The sequence below is a fragment of the Fukomys damarensis genome, unplaced genomic scaffold, assembly GCF_012274545.1.
Source record: "Fukomys damarensis isolate Sample0158 unplaced genomic scaffold, DMR_v1.0_HiC HiC_scaffold_34, whole genome shotgun sequence".
Taxonomy (NCBI): Eukaryota; Metazoa; Chordata; class Mammalia; order Rodentia; family Bathyergidae; genus Fukomys; species Fukomys damarensis.
The window spans coordinates 12974946-12988785 of record NW_022900946.1 but is presented as its reverse complement, the minus strand read 5'-3'; the positions used below and the strand labels follow the sequence as shown (position 1 = coordinate 12988785).

At 35.1% G+C, this 13840-nt stretch overlaps 1 protein-coding gene and 1 long non-coding RNA gene across 3 annotated transcripts in view; one reads left to right on the top strand and one right to left on the bottom strand.

Moving 5' to 3' along the window:
• LOC104852401 overlaps positions 1-13840 on the top strand; it is a 42353-nt gene that overhangs the window by 7435 nt on the left and 21078 nt on the right. The gene's annotated exons all lie outside the window — the stretch shown is intronic.
• The window catches only part of Gspt1 (G1 to S phase transition 1), a 33900-nt gene continuing 22622 nt past the window's right edge, over positions 2563-13840 (bottom strand). For both annotated transcript variants that reach the window (XM_010610007.3, XM_010610008.3), the window contains 6 exons: positions 12939-13032; positions 11809-11889; positions 9867-10040; positions 8628-8717; positions 8317-8485; positions 2563-6573 (listed from right to left, as the gene is read on the bottom strand). In XM_010610007.3, coding sequence (XP_010608309.1) covers positions 6521-6573; positions 8317-8485; positions 8628-8717; positions 9867-10040; positions 11809-11889; positions 12939-13032 — 661 coding nt within the window. In that variant the 3' untranslated portion in view covers positions 2563-6520. The remainder of the gene's footprint in view (positions 6574-8316; positions 8486-8627; positions 8718-9866; positions 10041-11808; positions 11890-12938; positions 13033-13840) is intronic.

The window sequence follows — 13840 nt, the reverse complement described above, 5'->3', positions numbered from 1 at the left end:
AAAAACAAATGCGTTACTAATAAAATGGTTCTATTACTCAGCAACAAGAATGAATTACTGGTATAACATGGATTAATCTGACAGTGACATGCAAAAGGCAAAACAGTATGTTCTGTATGATTATGCATATGGAGTTCAAAAAAGGGCAATAGTGGTTGCTTTGGCAGACTGATTGGAAAGTGGCAGAAGGGAACTTTCTAGAGCAGTGGCATGTCTGTCAGTTGGCATATGTACAAAGTTATGTACACTTGACAAACTTGTAAATTCAAGATATGTGCATTTCATCATATGCAAGTTTTACCCTAATAAAACATGCTGTCCTTTGTACCCAGGTTGTCTGCTGGAATTTCTTTACAAATTGTATTCCTAAGAATCTCTTTGAAGACTTCTTTTTTATCCTGAAATTTAGTGTATTTGTAAAGAAATTATAATAGTGATGTAGAGCACTGTAATCCCAGCACTTGGGAGGCTGAGGCGAGAAAATCACCGTGTGTTAGAGGCCAGCTTACGCCACATAATGAGTTCAAGACCCTATCTCAAAAAAAAAAAAAAAAAAAAAGTGATATAGACTGAATTTATGTAGACTGAATTTATTCTAACTACTGTAACTAGTTTATAAGCAAACACAAAGTTCAACCTAAATATAATTACACAACAAAGGATGCAAAACAAGTTAAGTGTGTATTACTAGTAGCCAGACTTTCTTGGTGGTACTGGGTGATAAAACCCAGGACCTCCTGCTTTAGCATTCTCCACTGAGCTACATGCCTAACCTACCACCTTATTTAAATGTTTTGAGACAGTTTCAAAATAAAATTTATATAACATTAAAATGGCCATAAAGGCTTAAAGTAGTATAACCTTGTCACTACAGGTGTTAAGTGAAAAATAATTTCCAGGTCCTTTTAAATCTGGAAGACTTTGAATTTTTTAGTTTTTAGTTTTTTTTTTTTTTGTCATCATTTATTCTAGATTGGGAGATAATTTCACTATAAAGCTACAGCATTCAACTTTTTGGGGGGCTGGTAATTGAAGGCAGGATCTTCACACTGAGCTTCATTCCTTTTTAAAATTCTAAGACAGGGTCTTACTCAGTTGGCTAAGTAGCCCAGGTTGGACCCAAACTTTTTTGGTACTGGAGATCAAACTTGGCACTTTACCCTTGAGAGGCAAGTGGCAGCACTGCTGAGCTAAATCCCTGGCCGTTTATTGGTTTTTAAAGTGCTGATTACAGGTGTATGTCAGCACACCTGGCTGTATCCCAGGTTTTGAAACTCTTTCTGCTTTAAGATGTGATGATGAAAAGATGTGAGTCTGAAATCGATTCCATGTACCTTGAAGTGCAAAACACTAGCATTAGTCTTTTACTCACTGCTGTACAGTCCTGGTAATTGGTGCCCTGGGCAGCCAAACACCTATACTAGAAACTAGTTTACCAAAACTGTAGGTGCTTTCACTTAAAAAGCTAAAGCAGGAACTGGTTCTATTTTATGGTAGAAAAGATGCGTATACAAAGAAGCACACAGTATTGTTGCCATCCAGTTAGCCGATATGGATATTACTGCTTATCATTGGTTTCTTCTTGCCCTTACACAACAAAGAAGGGGAAGTACTGTCTGGTCTCCTGATTTTTATTAGAAGTCCTGAATCCTATAGAGGTTCATAGTTCTCAAAAGAATGATCACTGTTCCCCCAAAACTTATTTTTCACATAAAACTACATACTGTGAGTTATTTATTAAGCACCATCTATAATCCATCTTTTATAGAGTTGCTGTTTTCATTTGTTAGTTTTCCATATAGTTTCCAAACACAGGTTTGTAAATTCCTCGACAGCTTTTTAGAACCATCCAACTGTTCTGCTGATACATGGTTCCAATATTTGATTCAAAAATAACAGTGAACAGAAAAATATGGAATATTACAACAGGTAATTATAAACAAACAAACAAACTGGTCAAAAAGGGAGATGACAATTTTTATTGTTATTACAAAAGCAAAATTTTTTTAACTTCAGTCATTTGAATAATTGCAAGAGCAGACTAAGGGCTTAATCCTCACACAGGCACCAAGTCAGGCACAGTAGGTAGCTACAAATAATAAGAAAAAGGTTTCTTTCCTACCTAGAGCACTCTTCCATGCTTTGGAATTAGGTTTAAAAGACTCAACAAACCTAGTCAAGTTCCCTTTAATTCTGTTTTTTTAAAAAAACGAGATCTAGGTATTAACTACCTGGTAAAAACTAGTCATTAAACCCTGGCCTGAGAAATATCCATGTATCCTTAAAATAAACAGAAGAAACTAAGCAATTTATACATTTCTGAGAGCCCAGTGTTTGAGTCTCTAAAATGCAGGCCTTGCAGGCTCAGGCCTCAGTTTCACCTAATGCATGTGGAGGAAATGGAGGCGAGGACGATCACCTGAGGAGCGCCAGAGCTCCAGCTCCAGCACAGACACTCTTCCCCGGAGAGCAGGAAAGGAGGTAGCAAGGACTTGGACTGACATCTGAAGCACTAAGTGAATGTGCCTGGCAGAGGGGAGCCTCAGGAAGCACAAAATGTCATTCACCTGTGCTGTCCACAAACCTGAATTTCCCACGTTAAATGTTAAAGGGCAGCACGGTGGCATGTGTGAAAAGGCAGAAAAGACAATTTTCTATTTCAAAGGTTGCTTTAAGAGATCTTTGTGTTTTCTGCCTAATCAGACCTAGTGCCTCTGCTTTTCTCTCAAACTGGAGAACATAAAAGGTTTTACCTCTACTCCTACACCTCCAGGCCCTTGCAATAATCCTTAGTAAACAATTCAGCTAGCATATTACTGTTTCAAGGAAGCAAAGGATTAGAGGTATGTGAGAAGTACAGTATACTTATTAAAAGGAAGACTCGGTAAGTTCTAGGATACTGAGAATCAAGAATATCCTAGAGGCAAAACCATCCCAAGTTGAACCAAATCTGTCTGAATTCTGGAAATAAATTGGTTCAAATGGAATTGATTGAATTACTACTGGAAAAGACTCACTTCCTCTTCCACTTACTATGAAATCTAATATAACAAACTGCTAAATTTAAACCTAGTAATAAGTTTTTTTAGTTGTGCATACATAATTACACTTATTTAACAAGTTGCTACCATGTCAAGGTCTCTAAAGAAAAAAGATCACGAATAGATTAGATAGCATCTGTTAGAATTACTGAAAAATTAGCTGGAGGAAATAAATGCAGCATTTGGAGATAGATAATCATCCTCCAAATCCAGCTGACTGCTATCTACCTTACATATATTTCTGTGAGAGGATTAATTGCACAGTTTATTCTAATAAGGTAGGCCAACACTGAATATAACATTTAATCATTCTAAAATCAGAGCTATAGTGTTGTAACCAGAATTTTCACAAAGGGTTTCAAGGTTGAAAGTTACCTGATGTTAAGAGCTGTAATAAATACTGTGTATTTGTCTCTTGACTATCTTTAGTCTCTACCCAAAGCAATGAAGCTATCCATGAAGCAGCAGTCCATGAGCAAGTCCATGCCAAAAAGGAAAGGTGCTAGAGTGCTGTCACGTGTAATAGTCATCCAAGATCAGAGTAATTACTAGTGTTCCTGAAGATTGCTGGGGGAGGAGATTAGCTGTTTGTTTGTTGTTTGTTTTTCCTCAAAAGTTCATCACTGGAGCTGTTTTTGCCCATAGATTCAGCTTTCTCACAAGTTGCAAACTGCATCTAGTTGCAAGTGTGATCCAAAATATATGCAGTGCTTCCACTGAGAGGATTCCAGTAACTGTTCAACAATTCACTTTCAGAGTTGCATATAAAAGCTGTTCTTACAATTCTCATAACAGACAAGTATGAATTACCTTGTTACAGTGACTAACCTGTACTTTTACAGCTTACTAAGTTATTACATTCAGTTATGACATACTTCAAGATTTTAAAATTGAAAACAATATACATGGGTTTAATTATTCAAGAACACTCTATTTGTCAGTTAATTTCCTGACAGTATATACTCAGTTCATCTCTTGGTTTGATTTTATAACAATTTTCACTGGATAAATTATTTTTGCAAATTATAAACAAAGTTTCCCTTTCACAGTAAGAAATAAGGGTTTAAAACAGCAATTAGATGCTTAATGACATCTCTTAAAATTCAGTTCATTAATTTAAAATACTACAATTAAATAATCTAGCATGAAAGTTGTATAAAGATCATTGATATAAAAAGATGCAAAGAAAATCATGGTTCTAATATCTCTATGCTAAATACAGAGAAAAAAACTGTTTAGGTCTGTAATATGCAACCAGCTGCCTTATTTTTGCATTGTCAACCATATGAACAGTTTGCACTTGCAGAAGACAGAATGAAAAACTACGAGTTTGTATTGCTCTTTAAAGGTCCAACAAATATCTGCACACGCTGCAAGTTCATTTCAGATATTTTATCTCCTTATTCAAATGACTAGCCAGTCTAACCACAAGTTTAAAACAGATCAACTTTAAGTGGGTAATACTTGAATTAAAGCCCATAAAATGTATAGTATCAATTAATATTGCCAATATGTTAAGAATTCAATGAATTTTTTAAAATTACATTTGTATTTCTATTATCTGGGTTTTTTTTGCAGAGGTAGGCCCTTCATGGCTGCTGTCCAAGTTGTTTTACTTAGTAAGAGTCTTGGCAATATGCACATAATAGTCTAAGTATGTTTTAATAGCAGACATAACTGGTTTTTTAAAAATGTGTTCAGTTTTAAAAGGGAAATTATCTTTGGAAATAATTTCAGTGACTTGTGGACTTTTAAAATTCATAAAAATCCAAGCAGTTGCTAGTATCACTCAACATGGAAGTACAAAAAGATAACATTCTGACTAAAGCTCCTCTATTTCCCAGAAAAATAAAAGCCCAGAAAATTTCGCATAAAATTTAAATTACATGCAACTGAGTAGTGATACAGTACTAAGAAGCTGTAGGAAGCAACTTTGTCCTGTCCTTAAAATGTAGGCTCATTCGTTTCATGATTAACAATTCCAGTTAAGACACTGTCAGATTTAAGTTTTATGCTTTGTGACTAGAAATAAGTGACTAGGCTTTTGTTTTCTGAGGAGCAGGGTTACAGGGACGGGGACATGTTATTAAACATAGTAACAAAGAATCTCATTGGAGATTAATCACAATGTAAAAGAGGCCAAGTATTTTACAAATGGCAACACTCACTCAACATGGAGGCTTCTGATAAAAACCCAGAAATGGTCTCTTCTATTTCCCACTTATTCTCATGAAAAACTTCAGAGATGCATGGTTGTAGCCGAAGAAAGTCAACCTTCACTCTTAAGAACCATCACAGTGCTGCACTGTGGTTCATCCAAATAATGGTTTCAGCTTTATACGTAATAAAACTCAATTTCAAATAATTGAGATAAAAGCATACTGTGCTTGATTCTATTATCACTTAATTTCTCTACAGTTTTGCTGTTTCTAGATGTGTTCACTGAATTGCTGGTCTAAGATCACTTTAACTAGCAAGGATCTTCCAATCTTTAAAGTTACTGGTACAAAATAATTTGTATAACTCCCACTTGTACAGTTTCCATACTAGATATATGCAGCTTATAAATACTAAAAGGCATTTTTGCCAGGTCTCAACATGCTTTCTTAATGTAAATTCCACTAATTTAAAATCAGCTAATGGAATTTTCTGTAGGGGTACAATTTCATTAACTTTCCTTTATTTAAAAAAAAAATAAATAAATAGAGTATGCTGTTTTTAAAACACAGACTACTGTGCTTCACAAGTCATATTAAAATATAAATCGGCAGAAAATAACTGACAGACCTAGTTATTAAAGCAGTGTCATAGCTGCATAAAGGTATTTAACTGTGTGTATGGATTAACCATCAAAAGAAGGGGTCAGGCTATTTCTTTCCGCTAGTACAAACTTTAACTTGTTTGTAAATGCCTCATTTAAAGTAGTGAGTAGGGAAAGAGTTTAGAAAAGCCCAAGTAATAAAATGTATTCAATTACTTGGGAAAGTTAAAAAGCTAATGCAACAATGTTACATCCAGATAAAAAACATTATTCAAAAGCAATTCAAATACCAAAAAGGGTTTCAAATTGAATATTTTATTAACATGGTAGTTGTCTGTAACATGTGCATACACACTCGCACACTCAGAATGATATGCCTGGGGAAAAAAAGACTATGCCTAAGGGGGAAATTAAAAATTTTTAAAAATGGTTTTCATTATTATAGGCAATTATGTCCACATCACTTACAAAGCTATTGCCAAATCTGTCCAAGGAAGCAGTGTGAGGATGGGGGGGCATCTTCAGAAAAATTCAGTAATGGCATAGCAGAGCTCTCAATATGAGAAAGCTGACATAATGTGGACTTTTGCTATGAATTTTCTTTTGCAAAATATGGGGAGAAATTTATAAATGGGCAGAAAATAAGAGAAGGTGGTTTGAAGTAGGCTTTTGCAGTCAATTTTCCTCACAGTATTGTGCAGGGTCATCAAGAAAATACTTAGTCTTTCTCTGGAACCAGTTTCAGAACTTTTCCAATTGCAATGGTCTTACCTAGAAATGAACAAAAACTTTCAGTTTTACTGATATTTCAGATAATAACTTTAATCATAAACTTTGTTATGTAAATTACTAATTGTCTGATTTATCACCAAAGCCAGGACTTCTAGTTAGGTGATCAAACTCAGGTCCTTGTGCTTGCTTGCAAGGCAGGTGGCAGAACCACTGAGCCAAATCCCCGGCCCTAGTTAGGTAATCTTAGGTTTTACTTGGAAGGAGGAGGCTGGAAGAGATATTCCTTATTGATATATAAGCTTTTGATAAAGCTTATCAGGGCCAGGGATTTAGCTTAGTGGTGCCATCACCTGCCTTGCAAGCATAAGGTCCTGAGTTGGGTGGGGGGGCTTATCATTGGATGAATAAAATGTAGCATATCCGCAAAATGGAATACTATTCAACAATAAAAGGAATGGATTATAACATGCAACGATATGGTTGAATAGACCAAAAGATTCCACATTAGGGGATGGGGATGTAGCTCAGTGGCACCACGCCTGCCTGGCAAGTACAAGGATCTGAGTTCAGTCCCGGGTTAGAGAGAAAAAAAACAAAACAAAACAAAAAACACAACAAACTCCATATTTATGATATTATTTATGGAACATCCAAAAGAAGGTAAAAAATATTTAAGTAGATTAACGGTTGTCTACCACTGAGGTGGTAATAAAAGGTGACATTAAAAGAAAAGTAAAGGTTTCTTTTTAGATATCCTAAATGTTCTAAAACTAGAATGAGTGTATAATTCTGCAAACATGCTAAAATTCATTAAATTATACACTTAAACCAGTCAATTCCATGTGTAAATTATATCTTTATAAAGCTGCTAAAAAACCAAACCCATCTCTAAGCACCTAGAAAGATGCAGCTTGCAATCCAGTAAAAATATTCTTCCAGTAGTTTTCCTATGGACTGAAAGAGATACAAACCTATAGGTATCTTGTTAAAAAAAAAAAAAAAAAAAAAAAAAAAAAGAATAATGCTGAGGATGAAAATCCCTGTTAACATTATTTTGTTTCTGCCTTCCTGATACTGTCAGATTCTGATTAGTAACTGAAATTATCATTTTGTTATATTAGTAGAATAAACCCAATAATCAGTTTCACTATCAAGATTTTCAAGATGAGGAATTGAACATAAGACAGGTATTATCTTTCAGCTTTCCTCTAAAATGAGGCTCAAAGACTGACATCTAGTAAAATCTTACTAAATGCAAGTATTAAGTGTGATTGGAACTGTCATGTAAATAGACTACTCTTTATTTAAACTGAACTGTGAGTTTTATGTAAAATTCTCCAGTCTTAAAGTAGTTAAGTTAGAAATATTAATGACCTGTAAAGAAACGTTTCATAGAATTTTTTCACACCGAAGAATTTCATGACACTAAGAGAGGAAAGTCACTGAGAGAGAGGTAGGCAAAAATGAGTATACAAAAGAAAAATTAGTTGATTTTTTTTCTTTAAATCAAGTCATATAACCCCAGTATTACTCATACATATTACAAAGGATTTCATTATAGAAATGTCTTATTTAGTAAATTTAGCTGCTTACTTCTTAAGAGTATTACTGCTAAAATGCATAGTCAGTTCTTTTTGCTATTTACTCTATTCAACTCATAAAACACTGGATAATTACAGAATATGAATCTCAGTTTTCTTTCAACCTGCTACAATGGAGTAAACTCAGATGATGACATTTACCAAAGCTAGACATCCTAGACATCAATGTAAAGGCTCTTACCCTCATCTCTTAAGGTAAAACGACCCATCTGAGGGAAGTCTTTAAAGGTTTCAAGGCAGATGGTTCCTGCTGTCTTTAAACGAGCAATGCATACTTGATCCTGTTTCACAAAACGGGGTCGAGTCTTACTTTTTTCTCCCGATTTTTTGTCTACCAAACAGATAAAGGTCTATCCAAGAAAAAAAGATACGATCAGAAAAGTACCAAATACAAAGAACTTTCAGAAGTGCAAATAAAAATGCATTACTACTGCCAATTAAATTATCAAAATCAAAGTCTTAATAAAGAAATTATCTTAAAAACAAACTCACTTTTATTTCAACCTCCTCAATACAGGTATGAATATGCAGCACCGCATTATATCCTGGGCAGATGATGGATTTGTACTCTATAATCACTATCTGTCAAATAAACAAAAGCTTCTTTTTAATCTCTAAGGTAAAAAGATTCCAGGTGCCATATATACAATAATATAAGTAAGCATCTCATTGCTAACTTAGGGTGATGGCTCCAGTTTCATTCACAGGATGTGTCAAGTTTCCTTACCTCATCGCATGAATTTTCAATATTCACCTGTAGTGACATTGGTAAATACCTAGTCAACTTTAAAAACACAGCAAGAAGGATCTATTCTAAGAAAGCTTTTCATTATATTCTTCAAGTTATTAATCATTACCATCCACAGGTACCTAGATGTAACTTTGCCATCGATTAATCCACTTCTCAACAACCAAGGTCCAGTAAAAGTAAACACCTTTAGACTTGGTATCAAAATTGTAGGTGCAAGCCCTGGGCTCAAACCCCAGGACCACCAAAACAAACAAAAATCTAATAAGGATAGGTGCAAGTGATAGTGACTGGTAATCCTAGATACTTGGTAGGCTGAAGCAGAAGGTTCATAAATTCAGCGCCAGCCTGGACAATGTAAAGAGACCCAATCTCAAGATAAAATATAAAAAGGGATGCATACGTGCTCAGTGATAGAGTCTTTGCCTACTAGGTGCAAGCCTCTGGGTTCAACTCCCAGCACCCGAGGGAAAAAAAAAATTAATGATCAGTCATCAGACCTTATTAAGAGTACTCAAAAATATCTGTTTTTTACCCAGATGTGGTGGCACAGGCCTGTAATCTCAGCACTCTTAGAGGCTGAGACAGGAGGACTGCCAAGTTCAAACCTGGTATAAACAACTTGGTGGGATCCTGTCTCCAAAAAAATGCTGGGAATGTGGCTCATTGTGAAGGCCCTCGGCCTGCTCAATCCCCAGAACTGCTCTCCCAACACCCAAGATCTACTTTTACAAAGTACTAGATATTCTAAATTTGAACATCAGATCAAAAATATAAAAAATTTATGAAAAATACTGCCTATCCAACTAGTACTTGTGCTATCTTAAGACTATGAGAGACATACATCATGATTGTAAAATACACAAATGGTTTATATAATAGTTAAATGGGATATCACAAGTATTCAGTACAAAAGGTCCTGAAATTCTAATTTAATTTAAATATAAATACACTCATTTTGACAACTGTGATAACTTGTTTACCTGGGCATCAAACGTGCGTCCAGAATGACAAAGATTATTGGGATCACAGAGTATAAATCCTGGAAGAATCTCCTCCTCTTCAATTCCTTTCAGCCTTATTTTGAGATTTTCACCTGGGGCTACAGAATCTGTTTCTACATCATCAGAAAGTATTCCAAGAACTTCCACGTTGTGCTTAAAAAGAAACCAAGATTAGAGGTTTTCTGATGTATTCACTGAGTTACAAAATATAAAATGACCTAGACCTGAATGTTCATTTACTGAAGAGTTACAAGTTTATTAATTACCCAAAATAATTTTTTTGGGGGGGTTTTGAGACAGGGTCTCACTATGTAGTTGAGACTAACCTGGAACTCATTATGTAGCCCAGGTTGGTCTCGAACTCACAGCAATCCTCCTGCCTCTGCATCCCAAGTGCTGGGATTACAGGCATGTGCCACCATGCCTGGCCCCCAAATGATTTAAATATAAAACCTAATTTAACTTTTCCCTTTGTGTGTGTGTGTGCTGGGAACTGAAACCAGGGCCCCACGCATGCTAAACATATACTGTACCGCCCATTAGCAATTTAAAAACTTACGGTAAAAATAACAATATAAAGTTACCATCTTTTTTGGAGGGGGTTGTACCAGGAATCGAGCTCAGAACCTTGCCATTTGTGAGGCAGGCAGTGAAACCACTGAGCTAAATCCCTGGCCCTAAAATTTACTATCAAGTATACAGTTCAGTAGTAGTATGTTCATTCACTGTTGTTCAACCACTCTTCAAAACTGAACTCTTTCCATCTTCCAAAACTGAAACTATAATCAATAAAAAAACTCCTCTCCATTTCCAACAGGCCCTGTCAAACACCATTCTTTCTAGGAATATCATGAGTGTAAGAATGCTGAGTATTAGTCTTTTTGTGACTGGCTTATTTCACTTAACAAAGCATCAGAGTTCACTCATGTAGCATGTGTCAAAACCTTTACAAGGCTTAGAAATACTCAACTGTACATATGTAACACACATACTTATCCAATGACAGACTGTCCGCCATTTGGGTGTTGTAGAACAATTCTGATATAAAAAGGGCTATAACATATCTGAGATTCTGCTTCTAATTTAGCCTTCAAAGTTACAGAGATAATCATATTCGAGAAAAATCAAACTTTTTTTCCACATCTTTTTTTCCTGCATATTGGTTATACAGATAGATGAATGGGGGTGAAAGTAAGCTTTAAAATTGAAACCCTAAAGCACAACTTTTAAGATGCCAACCATTACCAAACATTATACTGGCAGTGCATACCTAAGCAGGTCATGTGCAGATATCAGCAACTGAGCAATCAGAACACACAGGAGTAATTTACAGTGACTTTATATGTTTTAATGAAACTCCAATGATGCAGAAATTACAATTAAGGCATTAAGGATTTAAGAGCCACTTAAGATAAAGGCAAATTCTCTACTCAACAAATTAAAATCACACCTTGGATACATCATGTTATGGAATTGAAGCACACAAAAATGGAACCACATATGCATGTGGTTATGGTATCTAAGCACAGACATAAACACGTGTGCACATGCATGCATGCACACACAAAAGAAAGCTTACTATCCATGTTTAAACCTGAGTTTTCTTCTCTGGCTCTCTTACTAATCCATCTGTTAAATGAAGGATTCTAAGTCTTATGTGCTTGCCTATTATATAATAGGGATAAGGGTCTCAATTATACTGCTTCTTTAGCTCTAGCATGGTGTTACTACTGACCCACTTGTCGTTGATGAACAGAAATATCATGTTCTTACATTTCATACTTGGTATCAATAAAACATAAATCGTTACTTTAGAAAGCAGAGTTTGTTTTAATAGAAATTCCTAAGTTTTTAAATAGTTGTAGTTTATTTTGTAGTTCCTTAACATATTCAAGAAAAAAAAAACATTACTAATTTTTACCTTGTTTGGCATCATCACAAGCTGCTGGCCTTTACAAATAGATCCTGATTCCAGCTTTCCCAGGACCACAGTGCCCATATCCTGTTCAAATTTAAAATAAAAATATTAAGTTGCAAACTTTTATTATTGTTTTTCAGGAGGTGAATAGTCCAAAGAGAAACTTTGGACTTACCATGAAGGATGATCATTAGCTTAAAGTGGTGAAATACTTAGGATTAAACTTAAGCACAGGGAGATGACAAATGCTCTGTGCCATAAGCATATGTGCAATATTTTTTAAAAAATCGTAATACAAGAAACAGGAATTCTGTGTTAAAGAATCTGAATTATTTGTATAAATTCATGTTCTCTGAGCTCTAATCCTGTTCCCCCATATGGGGGGGATACTTGTTCAGAACTTCAGGATGGAGCAAATCAAAGAATAAAATATTTCAGGAGGTCAAAACATGCTACTGATACTGTAAAACTTTAAAAACCAAGTTAAAAGTCCAGTGAAAAACAACAAAGTTAATTTTTAAAGGCTGATATCTAAGAGGGGTTAGAAGCATAGCTCAGTGGCAGGGCACTTGCCTAACATGCACAGGGCCATGAGTTTGATTCCCAGCACCTATGTGTCTATGATAAAACTAGCATTCATATGCTCCTAGTGGTTATTATAAATTAGCATAAGCCTCCCTCCTCTCATGCACTGTGACTGAACCCAAGGAGCACTAAGGCTACTTCCACCCCTTTTATTTTCAGACATTATCTTCCTAAACTAGACTGGCCTAGACAGTGCTCCTGAACTGGCCTTCCAAGTAGGTGGGATTATAGGCATGTGTCACTATGTCTGGCCAGCATAATATTTTTTGCAAAGCTAGCAATATTCATCAACTTTAATGTGAAAATCATTTGAGCTCAGCAGTTTCATAGTATGAATTTATCACTTTAAAAAAATGATCACTGGCTCACTGGGAAACTGTTGAAAAACTAAAACTTGCTGAATAAATTATGGTCTGTCCATACCACAAAGTAATCTATAGCCATTAAAAAGGAATGTTACATTGTTAATAAAATCATTTCATAATTAGGAACAAAAAAACAACAATCAACTTCATCTCGTATAAAATCCAATTTAATATTTTGTGTACCTTGTACTTATCCACAATTGGCAGCCTGACTGGTCCATCAACTGATCTATTGAAGTTTGGCAAGTTATCCAGATATGGAATAAATGGTAATCCACTGAGAACATAACAATATACATTACAAGAAGTTAACATAAACATCAAAATTTTAAAAGACATTACATGACTGTAAATGAAAAAAGGTGGTTATAACATTTTTCATTTTACCCATATACTGTTTATAGATTCAATGTAGTACCCATTTCATCCTTTTTGTTTGTTTTTTTTTGCAGTTTACCCATATACTGTTTATAGATTCAATGTAGTACCCATTTCATCCTTTTTGTTTGTTTTTTTTTGCGACAGAGTCAAGCTTTGTACTGCAGGCTGGCCTTGAACTCACTATGTAGCCCAGACTGGCCTTAAACTCAGTGATCCTCCTGCCTCAGCCTCCCAAGTGCTGGGATTACAGGCATGCGCCTCCACACCTGGCTCCCATTTCATCACATTTATTCCTTAGAAAACTAAAAATATAGTAAATAACTTGGTATCATACAAGCCCCCTATGAATTTATCTTAAATTTAGAAAAATATTTATCAAATAGCTGAAACATTGTAATATATTGATTATACTCTTAAATAGTTTTTATGGACTCTGAAATTTAATTTTTATCACCTCTGAAATCACAGTTCCATAAAAACAAGTTTCCTGGGTGACTTAACATTGTCCAGGTGCATGCTCTGCAGAACTCACAAGCTAATACTAACATTCACCTGGAAACTGAAGGGACTCAGGACAACCTAAAAAAGAATAATTGAAGGCTCACAGTTTTTTATGTGAAACCTCAAAACTACTATAGTCAAGACTATTTGCAAACATATACTAATAAAATAAAGAAAAATAAAAAAGACTGTGATTTTGGCCT